Here is a 22,698-nt window from a genome sequence, read left to right as displayed (position 1 = left end):
GAAGCATCGGGATCCCACCATAACACCCAGGTTAATCAGTTGCCGTGGCAGGTGTCTTGGGTCTGCTCATCCAAGCAAACGCCGAAGCACCCCCGACCGGATTGGCTGCAGTTCGTGGTGCACCAGGCGCATTTCGACTCTCTCGCGGCGTGGCTACACCCATCTGTTTGGAATCGAGCCCACTGATGCTAACAGCCCGGTCCGGCTTCCATCGAACCGTGCCCGCCGAGGCGCCCTCTCCTAACGGCTGACTCTTGCGGCGATCGCTGCTCGTTCTAGGCGGCTCGTAGGAAGCACCCGTTCTTGCTGATGTGGATGTGCTCGCCTTGCTCGGCTTGAGGACTTTCATGTTCCTGGCCCGACCAGGTGGCTGGTACCCGCTCAGTGGCATGTTCTCCTTCGAATCGTTTCCGTTGGCTGAAGTGCCCTGTCTCCAAGAAGACCAAATGCCGCCAGCAGTAGACTCCCGCCGCTGACTCTCACTCTGAGATTCCGACTGGCTATCATTGGCCCCCTCTGATTGCCTACCTTGGTTCGAACCGATCTCCTTGGCCTGGCGATCACTTTCAGTACCACTCTCCGAGGCCGTGCTGACGCCCTGAATACCGCCAGATATCTTGGGCACTTCCGAATCTGGAGACGCCAGTCCCTGTGAATCGGGGCCCGTCGAGGCATCCTTGTCGGCATCATTCGAAGTTCCAATCTCCGAGGCGCCTTGCTTGGACTCGGCAAAGACGAAAGGTCGTGCAGTAGCATTGAGCTTGGGTTTCTCTGGAATGACCGCCAGGGTACGGATATGCTTGAAAACGCCATTATCCTCAGGCCGGACAAAGGGCACGGACAACTTCTCACGTTCAGTGCCATACAGTACCATGCGGTTCTGTGAAAGGAGGATATCGGCCGAGTGCTCTCGCAAGTTCTCGCTGCCAATAAAGATCTGTATGCCCTTCTTCGTCTCCGCGCTTTCTGCTTGATCTGAACCGATGACCTCGAAATTCGCCATCAGGCTGGGTACTTCTGGCATCTGAGGTCCTGGGCTTGCAGCTCTCGAGTTAGGCTGCGTAACTGTGGCCTCAGCCAGATAGACAGGTAGTCGAAGACGCTGTACACCATCTAGATCACGATGTATCTCATCAAGGAGATCCAACTCCTTGACAAGGGAGTACTCCACCGAGGAGTGCTGAGAGCCAGAGCACACGACAGCATACAGAAGTGTGTCATGAGCGAAATTAGGTGTCAGCCAGCAACGCACAATGGAGGGCACCGAGCCCAGGAACATGAAGCCAGGAGGAAGTTCGGGCACGCCAACTGGAGAATCCTCATCGGTTCCCGTTGTGGCAAATGTGGTGTCGAGTCCAAGGCTGCTGGCATGCCCTGAAGCCATAGAATGGTGGGAATGTACGGAATGAACGGAATGGCCAGCCGAGCTGTGTCGTCCATCTGACTTGTGCGAAAGAGATCGCTCCATCATATTGCCCATGCCGCTTCCAGGGCGGATGGGGCCGAAGTCGCCAGAATGCCGTCCATTCTGTGCCCAGCTGGAGCTTTGCAGGGCGCTCTCGTCGAAGCGGACGCTATTGGCCCGGGAAGCCGCGCCCCGTCTCGCAGGCTCGTCCTCTGCATCCAAATGCAAGCTGCCCAACAAGTTTTGACCCTGCTCCTCGAAGTCGTCAAACAAGTCATTTGTTGGCATTTGCATGGGGCCTACAGCTTTCAGGTCAGATGTGGCATCTCTGTGCGTGAAAAGATACGCACCGTGTTGCGGGGTTCCTCCGAGGGCGCTGGGAAAGGGCGAGTTCCAGACGGATTTCAGAGCAGCATCGTCCGCCTGGCGTTTCTCAAGACGCTGGAGTCTCTCAGCATGGCTGTTCTGCACCAGATGTAGTTGTTTCACGTCCATCTGCACACTATATAATTCTTCACGAGAGACAGGGAACCGAGAATCCATGCCCGACCCCAGAGTGAGCCTAAGATCGTGAATGTTGGCCTCTTAACTTAATTAGGCAGGATACGGTGGTCGACGTTGGCTGGATTGGTTCGCCCGTTCAAGGAGTTTCACAATGGCAATTCAGGATGCTGAGCTGGCGTGAATGCAAGTCGTCCAAGGCCCATCCGACAGCGCAGGGTGCTATGGGAGCTGGTGATGTCGCAAGCAGTCCTTTAATTCTTGATCACTGGTACAACCTCAAACTCTGAAGCCGTGAATGAGGACCACCGCCTCCGCCTCATCGCAGAAGACCCTACGGTCTTGAGCGACGATGTCTGCTAAGTGTCTGGAATGTACTCGTATGGTGATACCGGGTAGTACGTAATGTTAACCACCGTAGGTCTAACCAGAACGCTGGCCTCGAGGCAGTGTAGATTGTGCGTGTGTTTTATGATATCGTCAACGTAGGCGTCAGTAAAGCAGTCTTCTTCGCTGGTACCAGTGTTATTTTCCGACGGCAGCCAACGGGCTATGTAATGGCGTCGATATGTTCGTGGTCGGATTACTGTGTGGCACACAGCACAAGAATATTGAAAGTCGTGGTCAAGTGAGGTAGTCTACGGTGCAACGATAGATAGCGCTCTCTTTCTCTTTCGGAGGCGAGGGGCTGCTACGGGCGTATTTGCGAAGGAAGATGTCGCTGTGATTTGTTGCGAGTTGAACAATGGGCGCGGATGGATTCGAGGGGCGTGCTGGGGTTGTTTGGCAGGCAGATGGAATGAGGGATCGGACAAGAAGTGGGATGGAGTTAGTTAGTTGACGTTGGACAGACGCTTCGTAGACAGACGAAGTGAAAGAAAAGGCCAAGTCGAGAGTCGGGTGTTGGGTGCTGAGCAGAATATTAATACAAACACACACTTGGGCTTGGGGGGAGCAGGAACAAGAAGATTATTGATGATGGATGTAGTTCGGAGGACCAAATCCCAAGTTCACGGAGTCGCTTTGGGTGCTTTGGCTGGGAAGGCTGTTGTCATTTCGAGAGAGTACAGTCAGGTCCAGGGTACATGCCAAGGGAGCTGGGCAGTGCTGAACCGCAGAACTAAGTATTGTCGCTAGCGAGAGAGGTACCTGCAATAGAACCTTACGGCTCCCGAGCGAATAGACAGGTAACGCTCCGTGAGCCAGCTAAACAAAAATGGAGAATGTGTACTCGGAGGGTGGGAGGCATTGACTTACCTCATTGATATCCATTAATCTAGTTGAGGTGCAGGTTGGCCTGGGAATTCCCCAGTGTGCAGGGATCTATTAAAGGCACATGTTTTCGCTATCTAGGTACATAAATAGTCTCTGCCTCCTGTCTTCTGATATTGGTCGAATCCCGCCTCTCCTTGTTTATCGGCAAATAACTCCCTAGCGGTTCTCTGCTTGGTGACAAGATGGGCAGCCCTTGAGCCGGAAAAACAGTGATGCTTCAGCCATGAAGCCAGTTCGCTACCGCCGCCCATATCCGACCTGCTAGAGTCTTGAAAGCACCTGACTTGCCAGCCAAGTTTTGGCAGCAATTGGCTACCAGTGTTAACTTGCTAGTTTGTTTGAACCCAAACTATAGGCTCGATCTAAATAAAATTACCGCTGTATTTGGTTAATCGCGTCCAGTGAGACACAATGGTGCAGCCCATTAGCAAAGAAATTACCTGGAGACGTTATTCACATTGACACCAAACACGCGCAGAGTGAGCTGTCCTGCAGGATGCTTGTAGCTGCTCTTACACAGCCAGCACTAAGGTAGCACGACAAGTCATTCGACTGGAGAGTTTAGTAGTGAATTGGTCTTTTTGGGCAGTGCTATCCCTTTGTCCAGTAAATAAGATGTGATAACCTACATGTAATCTCCCACTCGCGCTCCTTGAAAAGTACGTATAAACACTTTCTATGTTGAATACTAGAATTTGACCATCGTTCTACTTCAGTTCTCATTGAATTATAGAAATCAAAAGGGGTCTCCCAGCTTATGAACGGCTATTTTAATATGAAGTACGGAGGAGTTTTTCCCGAGGAGCACGAGTCTATCGAATGAACTCAACATTCACGATCACAAGCTCTTGCATACACCATTGAAAAGACGTACCCTGATCGGAGCATAAATGACGGTCTCCAGTATTTCCAAGTTTGACAGAGCCTCCTCCATCGCCCCGTAGCTCCTGGGGCCAATTGCTGATAGAACTCACTTCAATGCCATTAAGTTCTGGCGACATGCGGTTCATGGCTACTTCTTTATTAGTACCAGAGAATGGGTTCCTGGAGCAGTAGGAGGGGCAGAACGTGGGGCAGCCAGTGCAGGGGTGCTCTATCAAAAGAGCATGATAGGACAATCGGTTCTCGGAGTGGATCAAAGTCGGTGAAACTTGATTGCCGACCGAATCGCGATAACAAAAAAAAAGTTCCTGGATAGCAGAAGTCTGTAAGTGCAGATAGTGGAAGCCAGCGCAAACTATCTGATCTTTTCTAAGTTTCGTCGCATCGTCGCATCGTCGCCCTACCGCCTGCCTCCTATTACTGCCTCGATGAACACGACGAATTATTAAGTGACTTTGCTGCTAGACGAAGGCCAGCATTATGGCGACTTCTCTTGCAGCCCAGCTGCAGCAGATAGCTGCCAGCTCCAAGGCGACACTAGACGTGAAGGCGCAAAAGGCAGCCCACGCGAAGTCTCTGATCTCCGGTGCACGAGAGGCGGCATCCCAGAACTTCCAGGAGCTCTACACCAAGTGTCGCCAAGAATACGATGAGCTGTGCCGGATCGATGGCCGATTCCTCGCTTACAGCACCACCCTTTTCAGCGAGCAAAGCCGGGATGAAGATCGTACGCAAATGACCACAGAGGAAAACGCAGAGTTGGATAGCAAGATCGACTCATTCCTGCGCCTTGTTGGCGGACGACTTCGCATCAGTCCTGCGATCTATGCCGTTGAATGGCTCGTCCGGAGATTCAAGTACGGGATACCTCACACATGTCGTTCCACGTTGTTTGCCTCGATTATACTAACTTTTTCAGGATCCACGAATTCAACACAGTTGCCCTGATCACCACCTTTCTCCCGTACCACACCGAACTATTCTTTGTCAAGCTTCTGACCATACTGCCCGCGACCCTGCCGCAGCAGTTCCGCTTCTTGGACCCTTACATACGCACGAGAGCACAGCTTCCGAAAACCGTCTTAGTCCTGCAAGCGACGAACCATTCCGATTTTCTCGCCTCCATTTCCGAATACACTTTGGAGGCATGCAGACATCAACAGCACCATGCTGCTTTGATCAACCTGTGGCGGGATCTTATGACCCAGGCTGTCAATGGAAAGCTGGACAAAATGCGCTCTGGCCGTCGCAGCATCCAGCTGACCAACGACCAGGACTTGATGCACCAGATTGGTCCCATACTGAGTGAAGCCTTGGTGATGAAGCCGGTCCCAGAAATACAGGTTGCATGTTACACCGTGGTGTACGTTCTTGCAGCCAAGGGCAACCTCCAAGACCAAGCAATCACTGCCCTGATGGAGCAGTTGGTGATTGGATGGACCAACAAGACTGTCCGGCCTGGTCTCGCGACGCTCTCCGTTCTGGCGCAATACAGATCCTCAAAGCAGCTGTCACGGAAGGTGACGAAGGCTTTGCTCGACATCGACGACCTCCCAAAGATGCTTGACGAGCTCCCCAGCGAATGCAATACAGAGAGGCTATGCAATGGGTTCTGCGTGGCTGCAGTCGAGCGGGTGTGGAAGAAGGCAGAGATCCGTGGGCTTCCCCTTGTCGAATCCATCATTTTGAAGGATCTCCTGAGTGATTTGCAACGTGGTGTTATCTTCAAGTCGCTTCTGCTGGCCGCGCATAGAATCGATGGTGAAACCGATGAGCAAGGCCAAGCCAGGCACGCTCTCGCCTCGACCATTGTAAGACTGTCCCACACTGGCGGCAGCAGTGGTGAAGTCTTCACCAAGGCTATCGCAGACCTTGAGGTCGACATCGAGGAGCTTGAGATGAAGCTTGATGTGGAGATCAGGCCCAAAACCATTGCTGCGCAGCCTGAAGAGGATGTTCAAATGGCTGGTGATGGGGATAAGCAGGTCTCTGTACCTTCCGAGGATTTCGAGACCGGCTTCAACCGCCTAAACCAAGCAGGAGCAGGATCAACAGCTTCATGCTTGATGTCTTCGCCCCCTGACGTTTTTGCCGATATTTGCTCTGTATACATGACCGCGGTCACCAACCCAGAACATCTGACAAAGTTCGAGGAAGTGGCGCCCCTACAGGGCAGCGAGGCGCACTCGAACCCCTTCTTTTTCACGTTCTTCATGCGAATGTGGTGCGGTCCCTATCCAGCCCTGGCACGAGTGAATGCCCTGGAAATGGTCAAAAACCGTCTGAAGTCCCCAGAGTGTGAAAAGTATGACCCACAGGCGCTTATACCGTACTCTCTTGTTGCTCTCAATGATCCAGCTAGGAAGGTTCGACGTGCAGCTGCAGATCTCCTGGCGGTCATCGATGAGCACTACGGCCAGAATGATGCCAAAACGTTGACTCGATGGGGAGGCAACAAACTGTACGAATCTACAAGTGCAGTAGAGTGGATGTCGTCAGAAACAAGCCGCAAGTTCTTGCAGGGTGTCTTGATTCCAACACTGGAAGAATGTGTTCTCAACGCGGATCACATAAACGCCGTAATTCAAACCAGCCTCAACAGTAACAAATCGAGGACATCCGATGCAGCTTCTAAGGACAAGAAAGCACACCTATCCCAGAACACCAGACTATCCGTCATGACCTGTCTGGCTGGCCATATCATCCAAACCCCTATGTTGCTTGTCAAGTCGCGTCTTCTGCGGTCTTTGAACCAAGTGAAGGGTGTTTCCGGTACCAGCCGAACAGAGATACTGCTTCCTCTTCTGCAGTGGTGGGTTTCGCTGCCTGCAGCTACTGCCAACGGCCTTTGCCAAGTTGAGCACATTGATGTTCAGACATTTGATAAAGCTGTCGCCGAGATTGTCGTGGCCAACGACAATACTGGCTTAGACTTCTTGCTCGAAGCCATCAACAAACCGGAATTGTGTGCGCGCGAGGGTCTCGTCCAAACCTTGTTTGAACGGATACAGAAGATGTGGTCTGCGATGAAGGCCGATGCCAAGCACGCTGCCGCCGAGAGGCTCTTGGCTCTAGCTCAAGAAGCTCCCTTAGATGAGCGAAGTCTCATCACCACCGAGGCTGCAAACCTGTTGAGAACTGTAGAACTGCCGACCGAGGTCCTGCATCACTTCTTGGACACGTTGCAAAGCACCGACAAGCTGGCAACGGAACCACCTGTTGGCAAGCGACGACGCACAAGTTCTACATCCGAGGCAAGGGGGAACACTCAAGTGCCGGACTTGAGCCTGGCACTGAAGCAAGTCACTTTTGTTCTTCAACTTGTGGATGGCTCGGAAGCTGGAAAACACCCGTCTCTGCTCGGCCCTCTCTTCAATACCTTGTCGCAGCTGCAGCAATACCGGGCCATCTTGGGCTCCGAGTTGGGTTACCTGCAGAGCCTTGTTCTCCAAAGCCTGCTCTCTATCCTCGAAACACACAAAGATAGCAAGGAGCTCAGGATCGACGGCTCTGGGGGCTATGGGGACCTTCTAGTCAACTGCATCCAGAGATCGTCCAGCCCTGCTGTCCAAAACAAGGCACTTCTTCTGGTCGCAAGCCTCGCCAAGATTGCCCCTTCATTGGTTCTCCACAGCGTGATGCCCATCTTCACGTTCATGGGAAGCTCCACCCTCCGAAACAACGACAACTATTCCGCACATGTCATTAATGAGATTGTCAAGGAGGTTGTGCCTCCTCTGATCCAGTCTCTCCGAAAGGGAAAGAAGAGCCCCATCGCAGGTGCTTCGGAGCTCCTTTTGAGTTTCGTTACTGCTTACGAGCATATCCCTACTCACAGGAGGCTCGGATTGTTCATATCGCTCCTTGAGACGCTCGGAGCGGAGGACTTCCTGTTTGCGCTGCTTGCGATGCTTTCGGACAAGTATGGGTCGACTGCCGATGTACTGTCCTTCTCCACAGGCATCTTCAACAACTTCTCTGTTGAAGTTGGGCTTCATTCGCTCATCAAGCTTCTCCATCTCATTGGCGATCTGTTCAAACCGAAGCCCGGTCTGTCAGCTTCTCTTCTTGGCACCACTGAGGAGAACAACCGGGACCCCCAGAAGATCGCAGCCTCGCTACTTGATCTGCCTCCCCAACTCTTGTCCAGCAAGAAATTGATTGCTCAAATCCGACAGGTCACTGTAGCAGACGATATGGATGCCGCCAGGGTTCGTGAACTGTATTCTACCCTTTTGGAAGATTTGCTGTCGTTGGCGGAGAACTTGAAGCCTCACCAAGCTCTCCACGTGCGTTGCGGCGACACACTTCCTAAGCTCCTCAACCTTCTTCCGATTGGAGAGTTCATCAAGGCGGTTGAGAACTTGCTGGATAGGCCAGATATTGTCGTTCGGCGCAAGGTGCTCCGAGCTGTCGAGGTACGGATCGACCAAGAGAGCCAGGCGAATGCCAACTACAGAACCGCGATACTGGCATTCCTGCCGCAGCTCACTGCCATCATCCGTACCACTGATGATATACTGTACAAGTATGTTGCCGTGGAGTGCGTTGACAAGATCTCGGAGAAGTACGGCAAGAAGGACCCCGAGGCTGTCACTGCGGCTGCCGCGATCATCGCCGGCGACCAATGCCTCGGCCAGGCCGACAACAAGCTCCGCGAAATGGCCCTTCTGTGTCTGGCATCCATTGTGGATGTTTTGCAAGATGGCATGCTGGAGGTTCTGCCCACGGCCTTCTCCAAGTGCCTGGCTTACATGAAGGAAAGCATTTCGGAGTCGGAGAGCAACACCAAGCTCCACAGCGCCGCCTTCAGGTTCATCACCGCGCTTGCTGAGCACCTCCCTTACGTGATCTCTAAGCAGTACCTCCGACAAATTCTTGCCATTTCCAGTGCTTCTGCTGAAGCTAAGCTTGATTCCGAAACCAACGACACGCGGCAAGAGTGCCTTCAGTTTGTCGCTAAGCGCGTTGATAGCAAGTCCATGTTCTCGGCATTGGAGACTAACTGGAGTGTGGCGTCGAAGACCGGCTTTGTTGTAAGTGCATATGTGATCGATGGTCATGACAGACGAATACTAACATATTAAATAGGCAATCAGGGAGTACCTCGACATCCTCGGGATGGCCATTGAGAAGCATACTAAGGCCGAGATTTCCAAGAGTGTTGGCTCGCTTTCCAGCATATTCATGGCTGCTCTCGATCTTCGCCGGGTGATGCATGCTGAGGATGACGCAAACTCGAGCAACTCTGGGCTGGCTCGGGTGGAAGAAATGGTCAATGCCGTCGCCATTCGCATGATCATGAAGCTGAACGATGCTGCCTTCCGACCCATCTTCTCCGATCTTATGGTCTGGGCCTCATCGGACCTTCCCAAGTCGGATATTGTCGGCCGTAACCTCCGTCTCCAGAGCGTCTTCAACTTCTTGTATGCCTTCTTCGACCGCTTCGGCTCCATCGTCACGAGCTACGCCTCGTACACCATCGAGCCCTCGGTCGATGTGCTCAAGGCCACCAACGCCCAGAACCTGGAGCAGCAGCGCGATCTCTGGCGCAAGGTCCTGCAGACCCTGGCCAAATCCTTCGAGCATGACCAGGACGACTTCTGGCAGGCGCCCGCCCACTTCAACGAGGCCTGCCCCGTCCTGGCCGCCCAGTTCGTCGTGCCCTACTCGGGCCACGATATCCAGACGTACCTGGTCCCGGCCGTGGTCGAGCTGGCGGCCGCCGCCGACTCGCAAGAGCACCAGAAGGAGCTCAACGGCGCTCTGCTCAAGCACCTGCGCTCCGAGACCGCCGCCGTGCGCCTCGCCGCCGTCAAGGCCGAGCAGAGCCTCACCCAGCGCCTGGGCGAGGACTGGCTCGCCATGCTGCCCGAAATGCTGCCCTATATCAGCGAGCTGCAGGAGGACGACGACGAGGAGGTCGAGCGGGAGACGCAGCGGTGGATCGTGGGGATCGAGGAGATCCTGGGCGAGTCTCTCGACGCCATGTTGCAGTAGATAGAGATAGAGAGTCAGAGAGAAGATTACATTTGCAATTGAGTTTTGGTTATAAGTCTATAGTTTTAGGTACATGGACTCGGGTCATATAAAAATGGGAAAGCGATGCTACTAATATTTTACACGCTGTATATTATACAATTGCCAGCACATTGTCTCTCGAACGTGATGTAAACTTTGTTTTTTTTTATTGAGGTCCTGTCTATTAGTTATCCGGTAGCTACCCTTTTAACAAAGCATTGAATATGTTCACGCCGCTATGGAACCACGGAGATGCTGATACTACAATGCACTACATCAGCTTGGCAGGAAGCCAAAGGGCAGGGGAGGATCGTGCGCAAATGATGTTGACTGGCCCCAGTCGTCCACGCTGAACACCATGTCGCTCCAGGCCTCTTCCCACGTCTGCATAACGTCGCCGTTGCCCGCGTCATCTCCTGTTTCTGGACCTGCTGCTGCCGCCGCCACGCTGGAGGGCTCGTTGAAATTGGTCTGCCGTACAGTGTCCTGAGACGAGGGTATTGGTATCTGCACGGTATCCCCCATCTCTTGGTCTTCTCCTTGTGGGGACCTCTGGTGCTGCTGTTGCTTCTGTTGGTCACGTTCTTGCTGTGGCAGCTGCGGGCGAGGTGTCTTCGTCGAGTCCACGCTGGCCAACAACCTTCTTAAACCATGAAGCAAGTCAATGAGCCGGCGATAGGGGTCCTCCTCTGGCGACCAGTAATGAAACCCCCCTCTCTCGCGGCGCTCGATGACGCTCTGCATCTGGCCCATCAGCTGCCCGATGAGGTCGCCCAGGCGCAGGTCGCGGCGGACGTGGCCGAGGTCCCAGCCGGGGACGTCGGCGAGGTTGGTCAGCTTCAGGCAGGTGATGAAGCCGTACATGAAGTCGTAGCTCGCGATGCAGAGGAAGCGGGGCTCGAAGTGCGGCGTCGAGTCGAGCCGCAGGGCGAGGAAGGCCTTGCAGCTGTTGAAGAGGGACCACAGGAGCTCGATGCGGTCGATGTAGGAGAGCTTGCCGGCTTCGCACAGGCTCTCCTGCATGCCGACCTCGTATAGCAGGATCTCGGCGACTTGGGCGTGGGCTATAAGGGGGGCTGCAAAGAGAATTGAGTATCAGTAACTGGCGCCATCGAAACCGGAGGATTAAGCAAGAGAGACTGTAGAGAACCATGACTCACCATTCTCTACAAGATATCCAGCTGGCAGTTTTGATTTGAAGTTCTCAATCTGGGCCTGGAACCCTTTCACGATCATGATCAAAGGAAGCGAGGAGAACTGTGGACTCATGAGACCATTACTGCCATCGACGAAGGCAAGAGATATAGAATGGGAAATCTGCTGTATCTCGAGCAAACGCACGAGCATTGCATCCGTTGGGTGTTCGTTCTTAGCCTCGATTATTCGACTCACAACCTGTAGATAGGCTGTATTGCCCAGTGCGTCTGGTCGTTTACTCGTCAAGAAAGTGCTGCGTGTCTCAAGGTTAGTGGGGAGTCGAGACGGTATTAATCCTTTCAGGGGCGACCTTTTCCTTACTATGTGCTCAGATAGTATGTGCCTGCAAAAGCGCGCATCTGGTCAAGCTTCTCCGATCCGTAGTCTTGGGATTCCATCTCCGTCTTGTTCTCGTTGAAGCCGAGACTGGTACACAGCGAGCGCGCAAGGCCCAAAAGATTGGTGACCTGGAAAGTGGTCAAGGCATAATGGAACCTAAAACGAAGATCAGTCGTCACTCTTTTTCTTTTAAATTAAGAATGAGGAATTAGGCTCAACCTCGTTCGTACCAGCCAATATATAGCAGCAAGCCTTGAAGGACATCCAAGCCTTTCCTGGGCTTGGTCAACAGGGCCTCGCTCAGCTCCTGAAGCAGCTTCCGGCCCATGTAGACCTGTCGGCCTCCTTCGAGGAAGCAAGCCTGGAGCATGGCGGCCTTCCAGAGAACGGGCCTTTCGCTGCGCAGTTGTGCGGCAGACATATGGGATGGCACGATAACGAACGGGAATAGGCGCATCATATTATTCCGATAGGAATTCAGCTTCTCTTCGGCTTCCTCTCCTCGTGGCCATGCTGACGGGGTCGTGGCTTTGGTTCCTTCCTCCGACGGGCTGGTTTCTCTAGGGAACTCCTAGTTCGAGGCTCAGCGTCCCAGGTAGATAGTAAGGGGGCAGTCAACCCAATCAGGCTGCATGTGCACTTACTGGCCATTCCGGTGAACCTCCACCCTCGCGGCTTCCTTTCTCACGAAACGCGTCTTCGGGGAAGACGACGAAGATCCCGTCCCAAGACCTCGCCCTTCGAGTCGCTAGACATGCTGGTTTCGCTTGGGCACTTACGGCCGTGTTTGCCTTCCTTGTCACAGCCACGCCTGTGTTTCTGGGCTCCCTTCTTGACCTTGGGGGAGCCGGAGTCTGCTTGACGCATTGCTTGTTCAGACGATCACATCTGTACGTATTGGGATTAGCATCGACTGATGATGCTAGAGTAAAAGATTAGCAAAGTGTACAGCTTTGTACTTACCTTTCACACTTCAGGGGGTTGTTGCAGGGGATGCATCGAGCTTTGGCCTTGGCGCAGGTCAGGCAAGCCCGCGGGCCCGTTCTCCTCTGCTGGGATGCACTCGAGTCCATCGAGGGCGTCACGAACACAAACAACCTCACGAGACCTCACGAGACCTCACGAGAATGAAAAATGAGAAGACATAGTAATCCTTAGTGCTTCATTTGCGTACATTGTGATTAAAAAGTGCCACTCGACGTTTTGGTCGCAAATGCAAGTAGCCCAGTCACGGCTTCCTTCAAGATCCTGGAAGTCTCCGGCTCCGACGGAGACGGACCAATTCGTCGCCGCCGCCGTAAGCGTGTCCTGCCTTTGGATTTGAATGAACCAACCAAGCACTGCCATAACCCGACACCTATCAACGAAGAGAATCATCCAAGTATAATCCCATTCATTATTGAACAGTGTTCACAGCCAGCACGAGAATAGAGGTACATTGCACTAATGGAAGGAAGCATGGCAATTATGAACAAGTGAGCATGGTATTATGGCCCCAATCGGGCAATCTGATCTATCCTACATCAAATGAAAACGCCAATGTGCAATCGGGGAAGAAATAGGTCCACGATTGGATCCCGTTGAGATCGTGTGAACTTCCTCCGCAGACATCAGTGTCATCAACCGCCTTTGCTTTGCTTTGCGTCTTTCTTCAGTTCCCTAGTATCACCAGCCAACTTGGTGGGTCCAAACCTCGTCATCAGTCATGGACAGTCATCAGTTGGTATGCGAAAGCAGGAACGAGAAATTACCTGCCTCTAAGTGCAGAGAAGGGTGACAATAGCGACCAGCATCATGACGCAGACGCCAGAAGTGCCACCGGTGTTGCCGCCCCAGTACAAGGGCTTAGGGCTCATGTCCGAGTCGGAGGAGACGACGGAAGGAGTCGGCGTGTTGGTGGCATTGCTGGTGGCGTTGGCATAGACGGTGACAGTGCTGGAAGCCATGATGGTGCCGGGGTAATCGCCTGTGCCGGCAATTGACGACGAGGTCATGTTCATGGCAGTCAGCATGCTGGTGGTGGTCAATGTCTCAGTAACCGTCAAGGATGAGGTCAACTCGGAGATGCTGTGCGACAGCAGTGTACTGGAGTCCATGGCTGCAGAAGATGCAGTTGCGCCACCAACGGCCTCGGTGGAGGTCACAGAAGCATCAGAGGCGCTCGTGTTGCAGGGAATTGTCTCAAATCCTTGATCGAATCTGGCAGTAACAAGAGCAGTGGTGCTAGGGCCAATGGTAACAAGAGGCACGCTGAAATCCGAGGCAGAACCTGAGGTTGAAAGACCCTGTGCAGCAAATGCGGGCGATGATGTGGAGGCAGGGACGGGCACAACGGTGTCGGTCACAGTGGCATTGCTCAGCCCACAAGTTCCCGCAACCGACTGAGTCACAGTGGAAAGGGAAGTCTGGGTGACATATGCAGTAACTGTCGCCACACCTACAGTAACTGTCGCAGCACCTGTCTCGGTAACTACATCAGTAGTCTCCGATGCAGTTGGAGTTGCAATTGCAGTCGCAGTAACAACGACAGTGACTGTCTGGGCAGAGGGGGCGCCAATGGTATAGGTGGTGGTGCTCGAGTACTCCTCACTGGAAGATGACTCAGAGGCAATCTCAGTGACCACTACAGTGACCGTCTCGGCAGCATCGGAACTGAGGGTATAGGTGCTGGTGCTTGTGAACTCCTCCGTGGAAGATGAGTTGGACGCAACCTCGGTAATCACCACAGTAACAGTCTCAACAGCACCGGAGGTGAGAGTAAGGATACTGGCGCTTGTGAGCTTCTCAACAGAAGATGACTCAGAAGTGGTCTCAGAGACAGTAGAAGAAACCGTGGGAGTGATGAACGTGGTGATGGTCCGAGTAGGAAGCCCGGTGGTGGTACGGGTAGTGAGGATGCTGGTGAGCACACTGGGACTGCTGCTCGAGGTGCTGACAGACGTGGAGGAACTGTCGGCAGTCTCCTCGGTGCAGTAACTGGAAGTAGTTGTAGTGTTGACAGCATCGACGCTGTTCATGTTAGCATGAACCCAAGATAGAGTGTTGTTGGATAGGAGAGGATGATTAACACTTACCTTGTAATGGTTACAGTGGAAGAAGTCGAGTTGCTGAAAACAACGAAAGTAGACGTGATAGTGCTAGCACCCGAAGTGGGACTTGAGGCTGACGACGAGATGGTAGAGGAACTACCAGAAGATGCCTCAGTCGTGGAGGTAGAGGTGCTGCCCTCCTGGACGGAACTGGTGACCACAGTCACAGATTGAGCACCAGGAGGAGTCACAGTCAGAGTGGTTACACCAGTCAATGTGACCGTGTTGTTAATTCCTGTGACAACCACAGTAGTCGCAACGGCTGGAGTCTCGGTTGTGAGAGAGCTACCGGAAACAGTGGGCGTAGTTCCATTGTTGGATGCAGTAACAACGACAGTACCATTGTTCCAGGCGGTAACAGTGGAAGTGACGTGATGGTGTGTTGTAGCAGTATCAGTCAACGTGGTAGGGACAGTGACAGTCTCAGTGGAGTGAGCCGACGAGCTGACAGTAACAGAAAAGGTCGAGGAGGCTTGGGAAGACGAAGTGGCAGTCTCAGTCTCAGTGACAGTGGCGGGGATGCTGACAGTCTCAGTGGTGTAGACCGACGAGCTAACAGTGGTGTCAACAGTCGAAGTCTCAACAGTAGAGACAGTCGAAGTCGAGGTCGTGTTAGTGGTCGAATGATAACCGTAAGGGTGAGCTCGCTTGGCCAGGCCACCCATCAGGGGGGTGCTAGCAGCGGTGGGAATCTTGCCGCCAGCAATCAAGTTGTCGACATTGTCAACGAGACCTGCAAGAAGAATTAGCAGGAGCGATCCTGAAATTCACAGTATCAATGTACTTACGCATGTGCAGAACGAAGCAGATACCAGCAGCGACAGACACACCCATGGTCACAAGTGCCAGGACGACGGTGAGCAGGACAGGTGTGCTGCGAGGAACTAGAATTGGATAGTCAGTATGGACAAAAATGACTTGTAGGCGAGATTTTAGATGTGAATAAAACTTACGGCGCTGCTTCTTCTTGCCATCGCTGTCGGTGGTGAGCGTGTTGCCATCGCTGTAGAAGGAGTTGTCAGCTCCCTCCTTGATGTTGGGAGGGGGGACAGTCTCGCGAGTTGCGAAGAACGGCATTGTCACAAGTTGGTTCTGTGATTTGCTGACGACTGCAAGTCAGTAAAGAGAAAATTAATAGAGTGTGTCGAAATGATTGATTGGTTTGGGTCGATGTGAAAGTGAACGTGGGAAAAAAGAAGGGTCGGCGAAGTGCCAAATTGGATGGAGAGGGAGAGTGAGGAGGTGCAACTCGAAATTGAAAGGCATGGAACAGCAGCTACAAGAACACAGAAAAATCTGCTACCAAGGTTGCTTCTTGATCTCCTACCTCAAACTCGGATCTTGTATCGAAATGCAAATAACCTGCCTGGGCTTGGGCGACAGGGACAATGAAAAGAGTGTCTTGATGGAAAGATGGAATGGGGAGGGGAGGGGAGGGAGTTTGCATACCTTGTCAAGTGTGTGTACCGAGTGCAATGAAGGATGTCAAATTATGAGATGAACAAATTGAATGTACAGTAGGAATACAGAGATCCTAAAAGCGCAGGTCCTGTAGAGTGAATCCAAACGAGTGAATGGGGTGGGTGATGGATGGTGAACGATTGTGGTGGACGGTTTGGTTGGGGAGAGGGGAGGGTTGTAGGAGAGGCGGCTATTTATGGGCTCCAGAACAGCAGGCCACCAGCAGGATCAGACAAGCTGGATGGGGGAGGATTCGATTGTTCTTTAGGCACCTATGTGACCGAAGAGTGATCTCGCAGTGGTTGTTACTCTGGATGCTTCAAAAGTGATGGGCCCACTCTGCCACCCAACAATCAGCAGCAAAGGTGAGGTACATGTACCTAGGGCAAGATAACCTCTTTTTATTAATTTGTCACTGATCTGGGTCTGCTGCTTGGAAATTTATCTGTACTGCTGGTCCCAACGGGCACCTAATCATTCAATATGTGTTTCCTGTTACGATAGCCCCTGAATATCCGTTGCAGAAGGACCAACAGAGGGCAAATCAGTTTTCCCAAAAGTGCCAGCATATGTACATAGCCATTACCAACTTTGGTTAATTTAAAGTGCCGTGTCAACATGATACAATGCCCATTGCCATGTGTACATGATGTCCCTACTGGTAATATGTGGCTGCACCTGGTTTTGGACCAAAAATTAACACACTGTTCATGGGCCGATGTCTCTTTGCCGTGGTATCTACGTTTCCGCATGACATAGGACCATCGTCTCGAGTACTCCTAGGCAGTACGCGTCTTGAGTCAACATTTTCATGCCGAAGGAGTCAACACGATGCCAGTGGCCGTCCAGTGACACTTGAAGGTCAAGTTGCCAAGTGACGACAACAGCATTGTATCGAACAGTCCGATGTTTTAGGTAAAAGGAAAAGAAAATAAATACGCCAATGGCTCTTATCAAAAAGAGAAATAGAACAGACAAGATTGTAGATAAAGTAGGCCCGGCAATATCCCATAAATGCAATACAAACCTCATGCCCAAGATTCGGGTTGCTCTTCGACCCTTTTCAGTTTTGCAAATCAAGACAGAATAAAATTCGAATTTGAAAACGATTCCTAAGTAAGGAAAAATAATTTGTAATACGAAGTGTGTCTGTTGTTTTGAGGAACGCGAGGACTGTACCACTCTATCAGACGTGCCAGCTCTACAATGGACTGCGAAACGATCAAGGAGCAGTCACTGACTGGCCTGCAATCCGAGGATGGGTAAGGTCAAGGTCTGGCTGTCTGTGTGGCATGGCCCCTCAGAGGCATCACATTCGTTGGGAGAGTGCCCGGTGGTTGGTTGATTTGCCCACAAGTACAGTGCAGTCAGGATTCGCCGCAAGTGACTACAGAAACGCGCAACATTGATAATCACCCAAGGCTAAGATAGAATATCATAAGAGAGTTACATACAAATGGCTAAAAAGCGAGGTACGATAGCGCACACACGAAAAGGGTATAACCGTGATACATACACTTTTGAGAACGGCTTCAGGCTCAAAGCGCCCAGCCTTCGTCGCCCCAAAGGCACTTTCGTCCACTTGCTGCTGCTCCACCTGAACTGGAAAGGTCGAAGAAGGTAAACCAATCTGCGTGAACTCAAGCAGGGAGGCCAACTCTCGAGTATGTTTGCCCAGAAATCAATACTGCCCTGCCCCAAAACCTGAAATCATCATTCTCATCAGATCCGCCGCCTATGAAACTGTAGATGAGAGCGAACGCGGCTGGGATCGGCCAGACGTCAACGTACTACACTATTCCGTGTCATCGGCCGCAGCCCTTCGACTTCGCGTGGCACGACCAGAGGCAACAGGTTGAACAGGCTGGGGCTTGGCCTTGCTGGCAGCTGCGCTCTTCCCCTTAGCAGCAGCTTTTGCTGCTGGCTTGGCTGGCTTGGCTGGAGTGGTCTTGGACTTTGCTGAAGCAGCACTTCTACCCTTCCGTGAGCTGGCGCGAGGTTGAGGCTCTTCCTCCACCTCCTCTTCTTCTACCTCCTCTTCTGCTGCCTCTTCCTCAGCCTCAACCTGCTTCACCTCATCCTCGGGGTCTTCTGCGGGCGGCTCACTCAGGTCACTATCCTCCACAGGATCTTTGCCAGGTGTCTTCGAGTCAACTTCACCTTGACCATCGTCGCCATCTTGATCCATCGGCTCCGGCTCCGGCTCCGATTCTTCTTCCGCAACCTCGGATAAAGAAGACTCTGCCTCACTATCGTCATCGTCGTCTCCCTCAACCCTTTGGCCATCCTCGTTGTAGTATTCCCATTTCGAGACACCCTCGAGCATGTCATCGTCGTCTTGGTCCGAGTCGCGTTCGATATATGACGAGTTTGCCTTGCTACGGCCACTGCGGCGGCGCTCACCCGACTCAGGCCCAGGAGATGAGGAGGAAGCAGCCTTCCTAGACCGACCTGACGATTTGGCTTTGGCCGCTGACCTCTTGGTTGTGGGGGTCCTTGCTGATTTGGACTTTGATCTGGGGGTCCTCGACTGGGAGAGTTTTGTCTTTTTGGCGGAGGACTGGTTACCGTCACCACGTTCGTCCGTGCCTTTGCGCTTCTGTGGGCCGATGATGTCAACTCTGAGAACTAATTGTAGGAAAGGGGGTTGGGGTTGAGAAGGTAATTGTAAGCGTACCTTCTTCTTGTCTAGAGACCGCAGTAGAGTATCCAACAGCTCGTCGGTGCCTTCGGGTAGATATTGTTTCTCGGCAATCTTCTGAGCAGTGTCATGGTCGGGCAGCGCGGCATATAATCCTACTGGAAGCCCAACCTTGCCAGCGTAGGCTTGGAAGCTCCAATTTCTGCGCTCTTGCCACTTCCGCAAGACTGACGTTGCCAGGTCACTGACCACGTAGAGTTTCCCGCTTTCGGCAGCATTAATGCCATCCCGGGTTTGTTTCACACGCTCGGCATACTTGAAGATCATGCCGAAGTTTTGCTCTGTGGCCACATTATTGATGTAGTAGACCAAGTACCTAGCATGATCCATGAGGTCATCTGCTTCTTCATTGTAATCTGGGTGGTGTGCCAGGAGGGAGACAAGTCTGCCCATCGTAGCCTCCAGAACCGTTTGTTTGTTCTCGCGGAAGTGACGTGCTCGCGACCGGATCCAGGTCTCGATTTGTTGTCGGAACTCGGTCGCAGGCTCGAAAGCAGTTAAGAAGATCATGGTGTAGAAACGTGGTTTTAACTTGCCGTTGACAAGGTACTTCTGGAGCTTGGTGACAAACCCGCGGCGGACTTCCGCGCATTGGTCTTGTGTTAGGATCGACAGCTTGTTGAACTCAGCATGGGAGAAGAGCTCTTCGAACTGCTTTGCAGTACAGAGTTTGAGGACTGATTGGCCAGCAAGTAATCGAAGTCGCGACCTGTGATGCGCAGGAGTGCCTGGCTCTTTGCAGAGGTCCCCGTCTCTTTGGGTCAATGTGCGGAGGAGCTTGAATGTTTTGAGGGTTACGTCTTTCGCCTCGCTGGGTTCTTGGATGCCGCGAAGCCGGTTGACGAGTATTTTGACTGCATAGCACTTCTCCTGGCATTCCTCATCCATATCGCCATCGCTTACCCACTCAGGGTCGTCGTCTTTTTTTCCTGTTCGCGCTTTCTGAAGGACGTTCTGAAGTACCATATCCATGATCTGGTCATTCGCATCCGCAGCAACCTTCGGCGCAAGCAGCTCTAGTTGGCTCACTGCAGCCAGCTTGGTCAGGAAATGAGGTTTCCCTGGGCCCCAGTCCTTTGTGATCTGACCAAGTAGGCCCGTAGCAGACACCATGCTCTTGTCGTTCTTCCGCGCCATCAGGATGTTAACAGCATACTTCGCAGCTTTGGCAGGCTGCCCATAGAGAGCGTAGTTTGTCAATGCCTGAATGAACTTCCTGTCTTCGGGCAAATTTTCGGGATATTTGCGCGAATACGAGGAGCACGCCTTCAAGGTTTCGACCACACTGACATCGTTTTCCTTGGTCGCTGTTGGGGCCGACTCAATCAAGTCCTTGCACAGCTCCCCAATGTGTGTTTTGAAAAGATCGGGAAGGTGCTGAGAGATCTCGTTCGTGATTTGCTGGGCTGCGGGGCCTAGACCATTCTTGTCATTCTTCGAGCATTCAATGAAAGTTGAGAGGTGACTCTTATTGAACATGATGTACGCAGAGCGATAGAGCAGAGGAACCATCGTGTCCAGAATTTGCGGTTTGGTAGAGCCTTGTACCCTCTTGTTGAACTCTTTGATAGCTCGGTACATCGTCTTGAAGTCGCTCTCAAGGCTGATAACAAACTTGATTAGCTGATAGCTTCGACGATCGTTCAGGCTTGCGAAGTTGTATAGGTCGGTCTCCACCTTGGGCTGATCGGGAAAGAAGGAGCAGATGTAATGTATCGTCTTCTTCAGGTTCTGTTTCGTCATCTCCGCATTCCGTTCCGGGGTACCACCGTTCCAAGCCTCGCATTGACGAACGTAGTTTTCGACAACCAGGGCGAACTGAGGCTGTCGCGTCTGGATTGCGAAGAAGGCCCGGCGCGCCTTCTCGTTCATACATTTCACGAGAAGCAGGATCCGTTCGGCTCGAATCTTATCGGGATCGTAAGCTTGATCTGCCAACTGCGATTGCGATTGCGACTGAGAGTTGCCGTTGGCTTTGGATCCCTTGCCCTTGGCTGGCGGATAGGACAACGGTACAAGACAGTCGAATATGACCCGTTCTAGCAACAGATTGAGTTCCGGGTCATTAGCATAGAACGCATTGATAACGGAGCTCGGCACGCCCTCGAGAACGTTAGCTATCTCGTTCCCAGCCATGAGCTCGCCGGTAGCGACAGCCCAGAGCTTGCCAATCAAAGCCATGGCCTCGACTCGAATCGCTGGTCGCTTGTCACGGCACCGATCGCTAAGGGTCGAGAGCAACGAGTCAGGCTTGTCAACACTCCCACTCAAGCCCAGCTTCATGACAATATCCCTGAAGCTGAAAACCTCAATGGATCTAACTGCAGCCAATCTGACCTTTTCATCACTGTCATTCAATCGGTCGCGCAAACCGTTGAGGAATGTAGCTTCGTCTTCCCGGCTTAGCCCAATGCCACCAGCTGAGGTCGAGACAATGTAGCCTGCCGCAGTAGTCCAGGCGGAACGGATAAGTGGCGACTTATCATTCCGTCGCCCAGTAAAATTGTGAAAGGCCTGAGGATGAGTCTGTGGGAAGGATAAAGGCGATATAGGTGTGTTCAGAATGCTGAGTTCGGGATGCTCTGGACCATCGTCGTCCAGCCCCAAGGGCGGATATGCCGCTGGGTCCAGCGTAGGCGCAGGAGGCGGGCCAGCAGCGCCAATGCCCGAGATCATATCTCCAAGTGTTTCTGTGGCCAACAAACGGAGCTGGATGTTGTCGGCAGACAGTTCGGCATCAATCTGCGGCACCACGTTCTGGAGCACGGTAGGGGCTGCACGCCAAAGCTCCCGGAGAAGTAGATGCGCCTTCCGTAATTCTCTGAAGTCGGCCTCAGAGGGGCCACTGGGCTCGTCGTCTTCTGATTCGCCCTCCTCGTCGTTACCATTGGCAGCCGCCTTGCCAGTAGTCACGTCCATGATGACGTCGCTAAAATACTGGCTCACGTATCGCGCCATTTTATCCTGGCAAGAGTTGCAAATAGTCTTTGCCATGACATAGGCCTCAGGCTCCTGCTTTGGTAGAAGGGTTGTCTGGTTTCCGTTCAGCTCGGACTTGTTTTTGGCACCACCTGGAGGAGCCGCCCGTAGGAATTGTGCCATTATCACATCTAGTACGGCCGGCGGCAGTCCTTGGCCTTCATCGACCAAGGTCACTAGTATCTCGGTCATATGATACTCGACATCTTTCGCGACTTGCTCTCCCGAGGTAGACTTTGCGGCTCCAGATATACCATCAAAGACTGAAGAGAAGAGGACGAGTAACAGGTCTTCGGCATTGGATAAGTCGTTGACAAGTAGAATACTCTTGACATCAGCCAAGGACATAAGGACGTATTTGTGTTGCTTGTTGTAGGGGTGTGTCGGATCCCATAGCGCAGGGAGGACGACTTTGATGAAAAGGTTGAAGATGTCCTATAAAGAAGAGAAGGGGCTCAGTTAGGGATCACGAGGTCAACGCAGTGTGAAAGGCGAAGGGTCAAACAAACCTTCAGCTGTGATGGTGTGAATGGCGCGTCGGGAGCGCATAGCTTCAGAATATCGACCAAGCAAGATGCGGTGTACGCCTTCACGCCTGCCTCTTTATGCGACAACAGGTTGTGCGACGCAAGCTGCTTCGAAACAGCGTGAAGAGACTCCTTGTTCACTGTGTCTTGCTCCATATCGACCAATTCCTTGGAGAGTTTTTCGAGTCGGCGCAAGAGCTCGCCCGTAGCGATCGGCTTGCCCGCTCTCCATGTTAACGTCTCGTTGAACTGCAGGTCGACCAATTCTTCATCCTCCATCTGCTCGTCCTCTTCAGGCTCTTGGTCCCGTGTGCGCGCCAT

The 22,698-nt window shown here is 52.6% G+C and overlaps 5 protein-coding genes across 5 annotated transcripts; 1 reads left to right on the top strand and 4 right to left on the bottom strand.

Moving 5' to 3' along the window:
* Positions 1–31: 31 nt before the first annotated feature.
* PG985_007290 (ubiquitin carboxyl-terminal hydrolase 19) lies at positions 32–1,948 on the bottom strand (the record flags this gene model as incomplete). The annotated part of the gene is made up of 1 exon (XM_066827059.1): positions 32–1,948. The coding sequence occupies one exon, from the start codon at positions 1,946–1,948 to the stop codon at positions 32–34; it is 1,917 nt and encodes a 638-aa protein (XP_066684734.1).
* Positions 1,949–4,543: 2,595 nt separating this feature from the next.
* Positions 4,544–10,063, top strand: PG985_007289 (snoRNA-binding rRNA-processing protein UTP10; the record flags this gene model as incomplete). Its single annotated transcript, XM_066827058.1, has 3 exons — positions 4,544–4,920; positions 4,983–9,099; positions 9,155–10,063. The coding sequence occupies 3 exons, from the start codon at positions 4,544–4,546 to the stop codon at positions 10,061–10,063; spliced, it is 5,403 nt and encodes a 1,800-aa protein (XP_066684733.1).
* A 297-nt stretch (positions 10,064–10,360) lies between these two features.
* PG985_007288 (uncharacterized protein) lies at positions 10,361–12,693 on the bottom strand (the record flags this gene model as incomplete). The annotated part of the gene is made up of 6 exons (XM_066827057.1): positions 10,361–11,160; positions 11,245–11,534; positions 11,603–11,776; positions 11,851–12,191; positions 12,265–12,508; positions 12,584–12,693. 6 exons carry the CDS (start codon positions 12,691–12,693, stop codon positions 10,361–10,363), a joined length of 1,959 nt encoding a protein of 652 aa, XP_066684732.1.
* A 684-nt stretch (positions 12,694–13,377) lies between these two features.
* PG985_007287 (uncharacterized protein) lies at positions 13,378–15,786 on the bottom strand (the record flags this gene model as incomplete). The annotated part of the gene is made up of 4 exons (XM_066827056.1): positions 13,378–14,629; positions 14,695–15,442; positions 15,498–15,593; positions 15,663–15,786. 4 exons carry the CDS (start codon positions 15,784–15,786, stop codon positions 13,378–13,380), a joined length of 2,220 nt encoding a protein of 739 aa, XP_066684731.1.
* A 2,179-nt stretch (positions 15,787–17,965) lies between these two features.
* On the bottom strand, positions 17,966–22,698 carry PG985_007286 (uncharacterized protein; the record flags this gene model as incomplete). The annotated part of the gene is made up of 2 exons (XM_066827055.1): positions 17,966–22,285; positions 22,360–22,698. 2 exons carry the CDS (start codon positions 22,696–22,698, stop codon positions 17,966–17,968), a joined length of 4,659 nt encoding a protein of 1,552 aa, XP_066684730.1.

Source organism: Apiospora marii (assembly GCF_038362585.1).
Source record: "Apiospora marii strain CBS 49790 chromosome Unknown utg000004l_segment0_segment1, whole genome shotgun sequence".
NCBI classification, from domain to species: Eukaryota; Fungi; Ascomycota; class Sordariomycetes; order Amphisphaeriales; family Apiosporaceae; genus Apiospora; species Apiospora marii.
The sequence above is the reverse complement of the archived record's forward strand: the minus strand, read 5'-3'. Positions and strand labels throughout refer to the sequence as shown.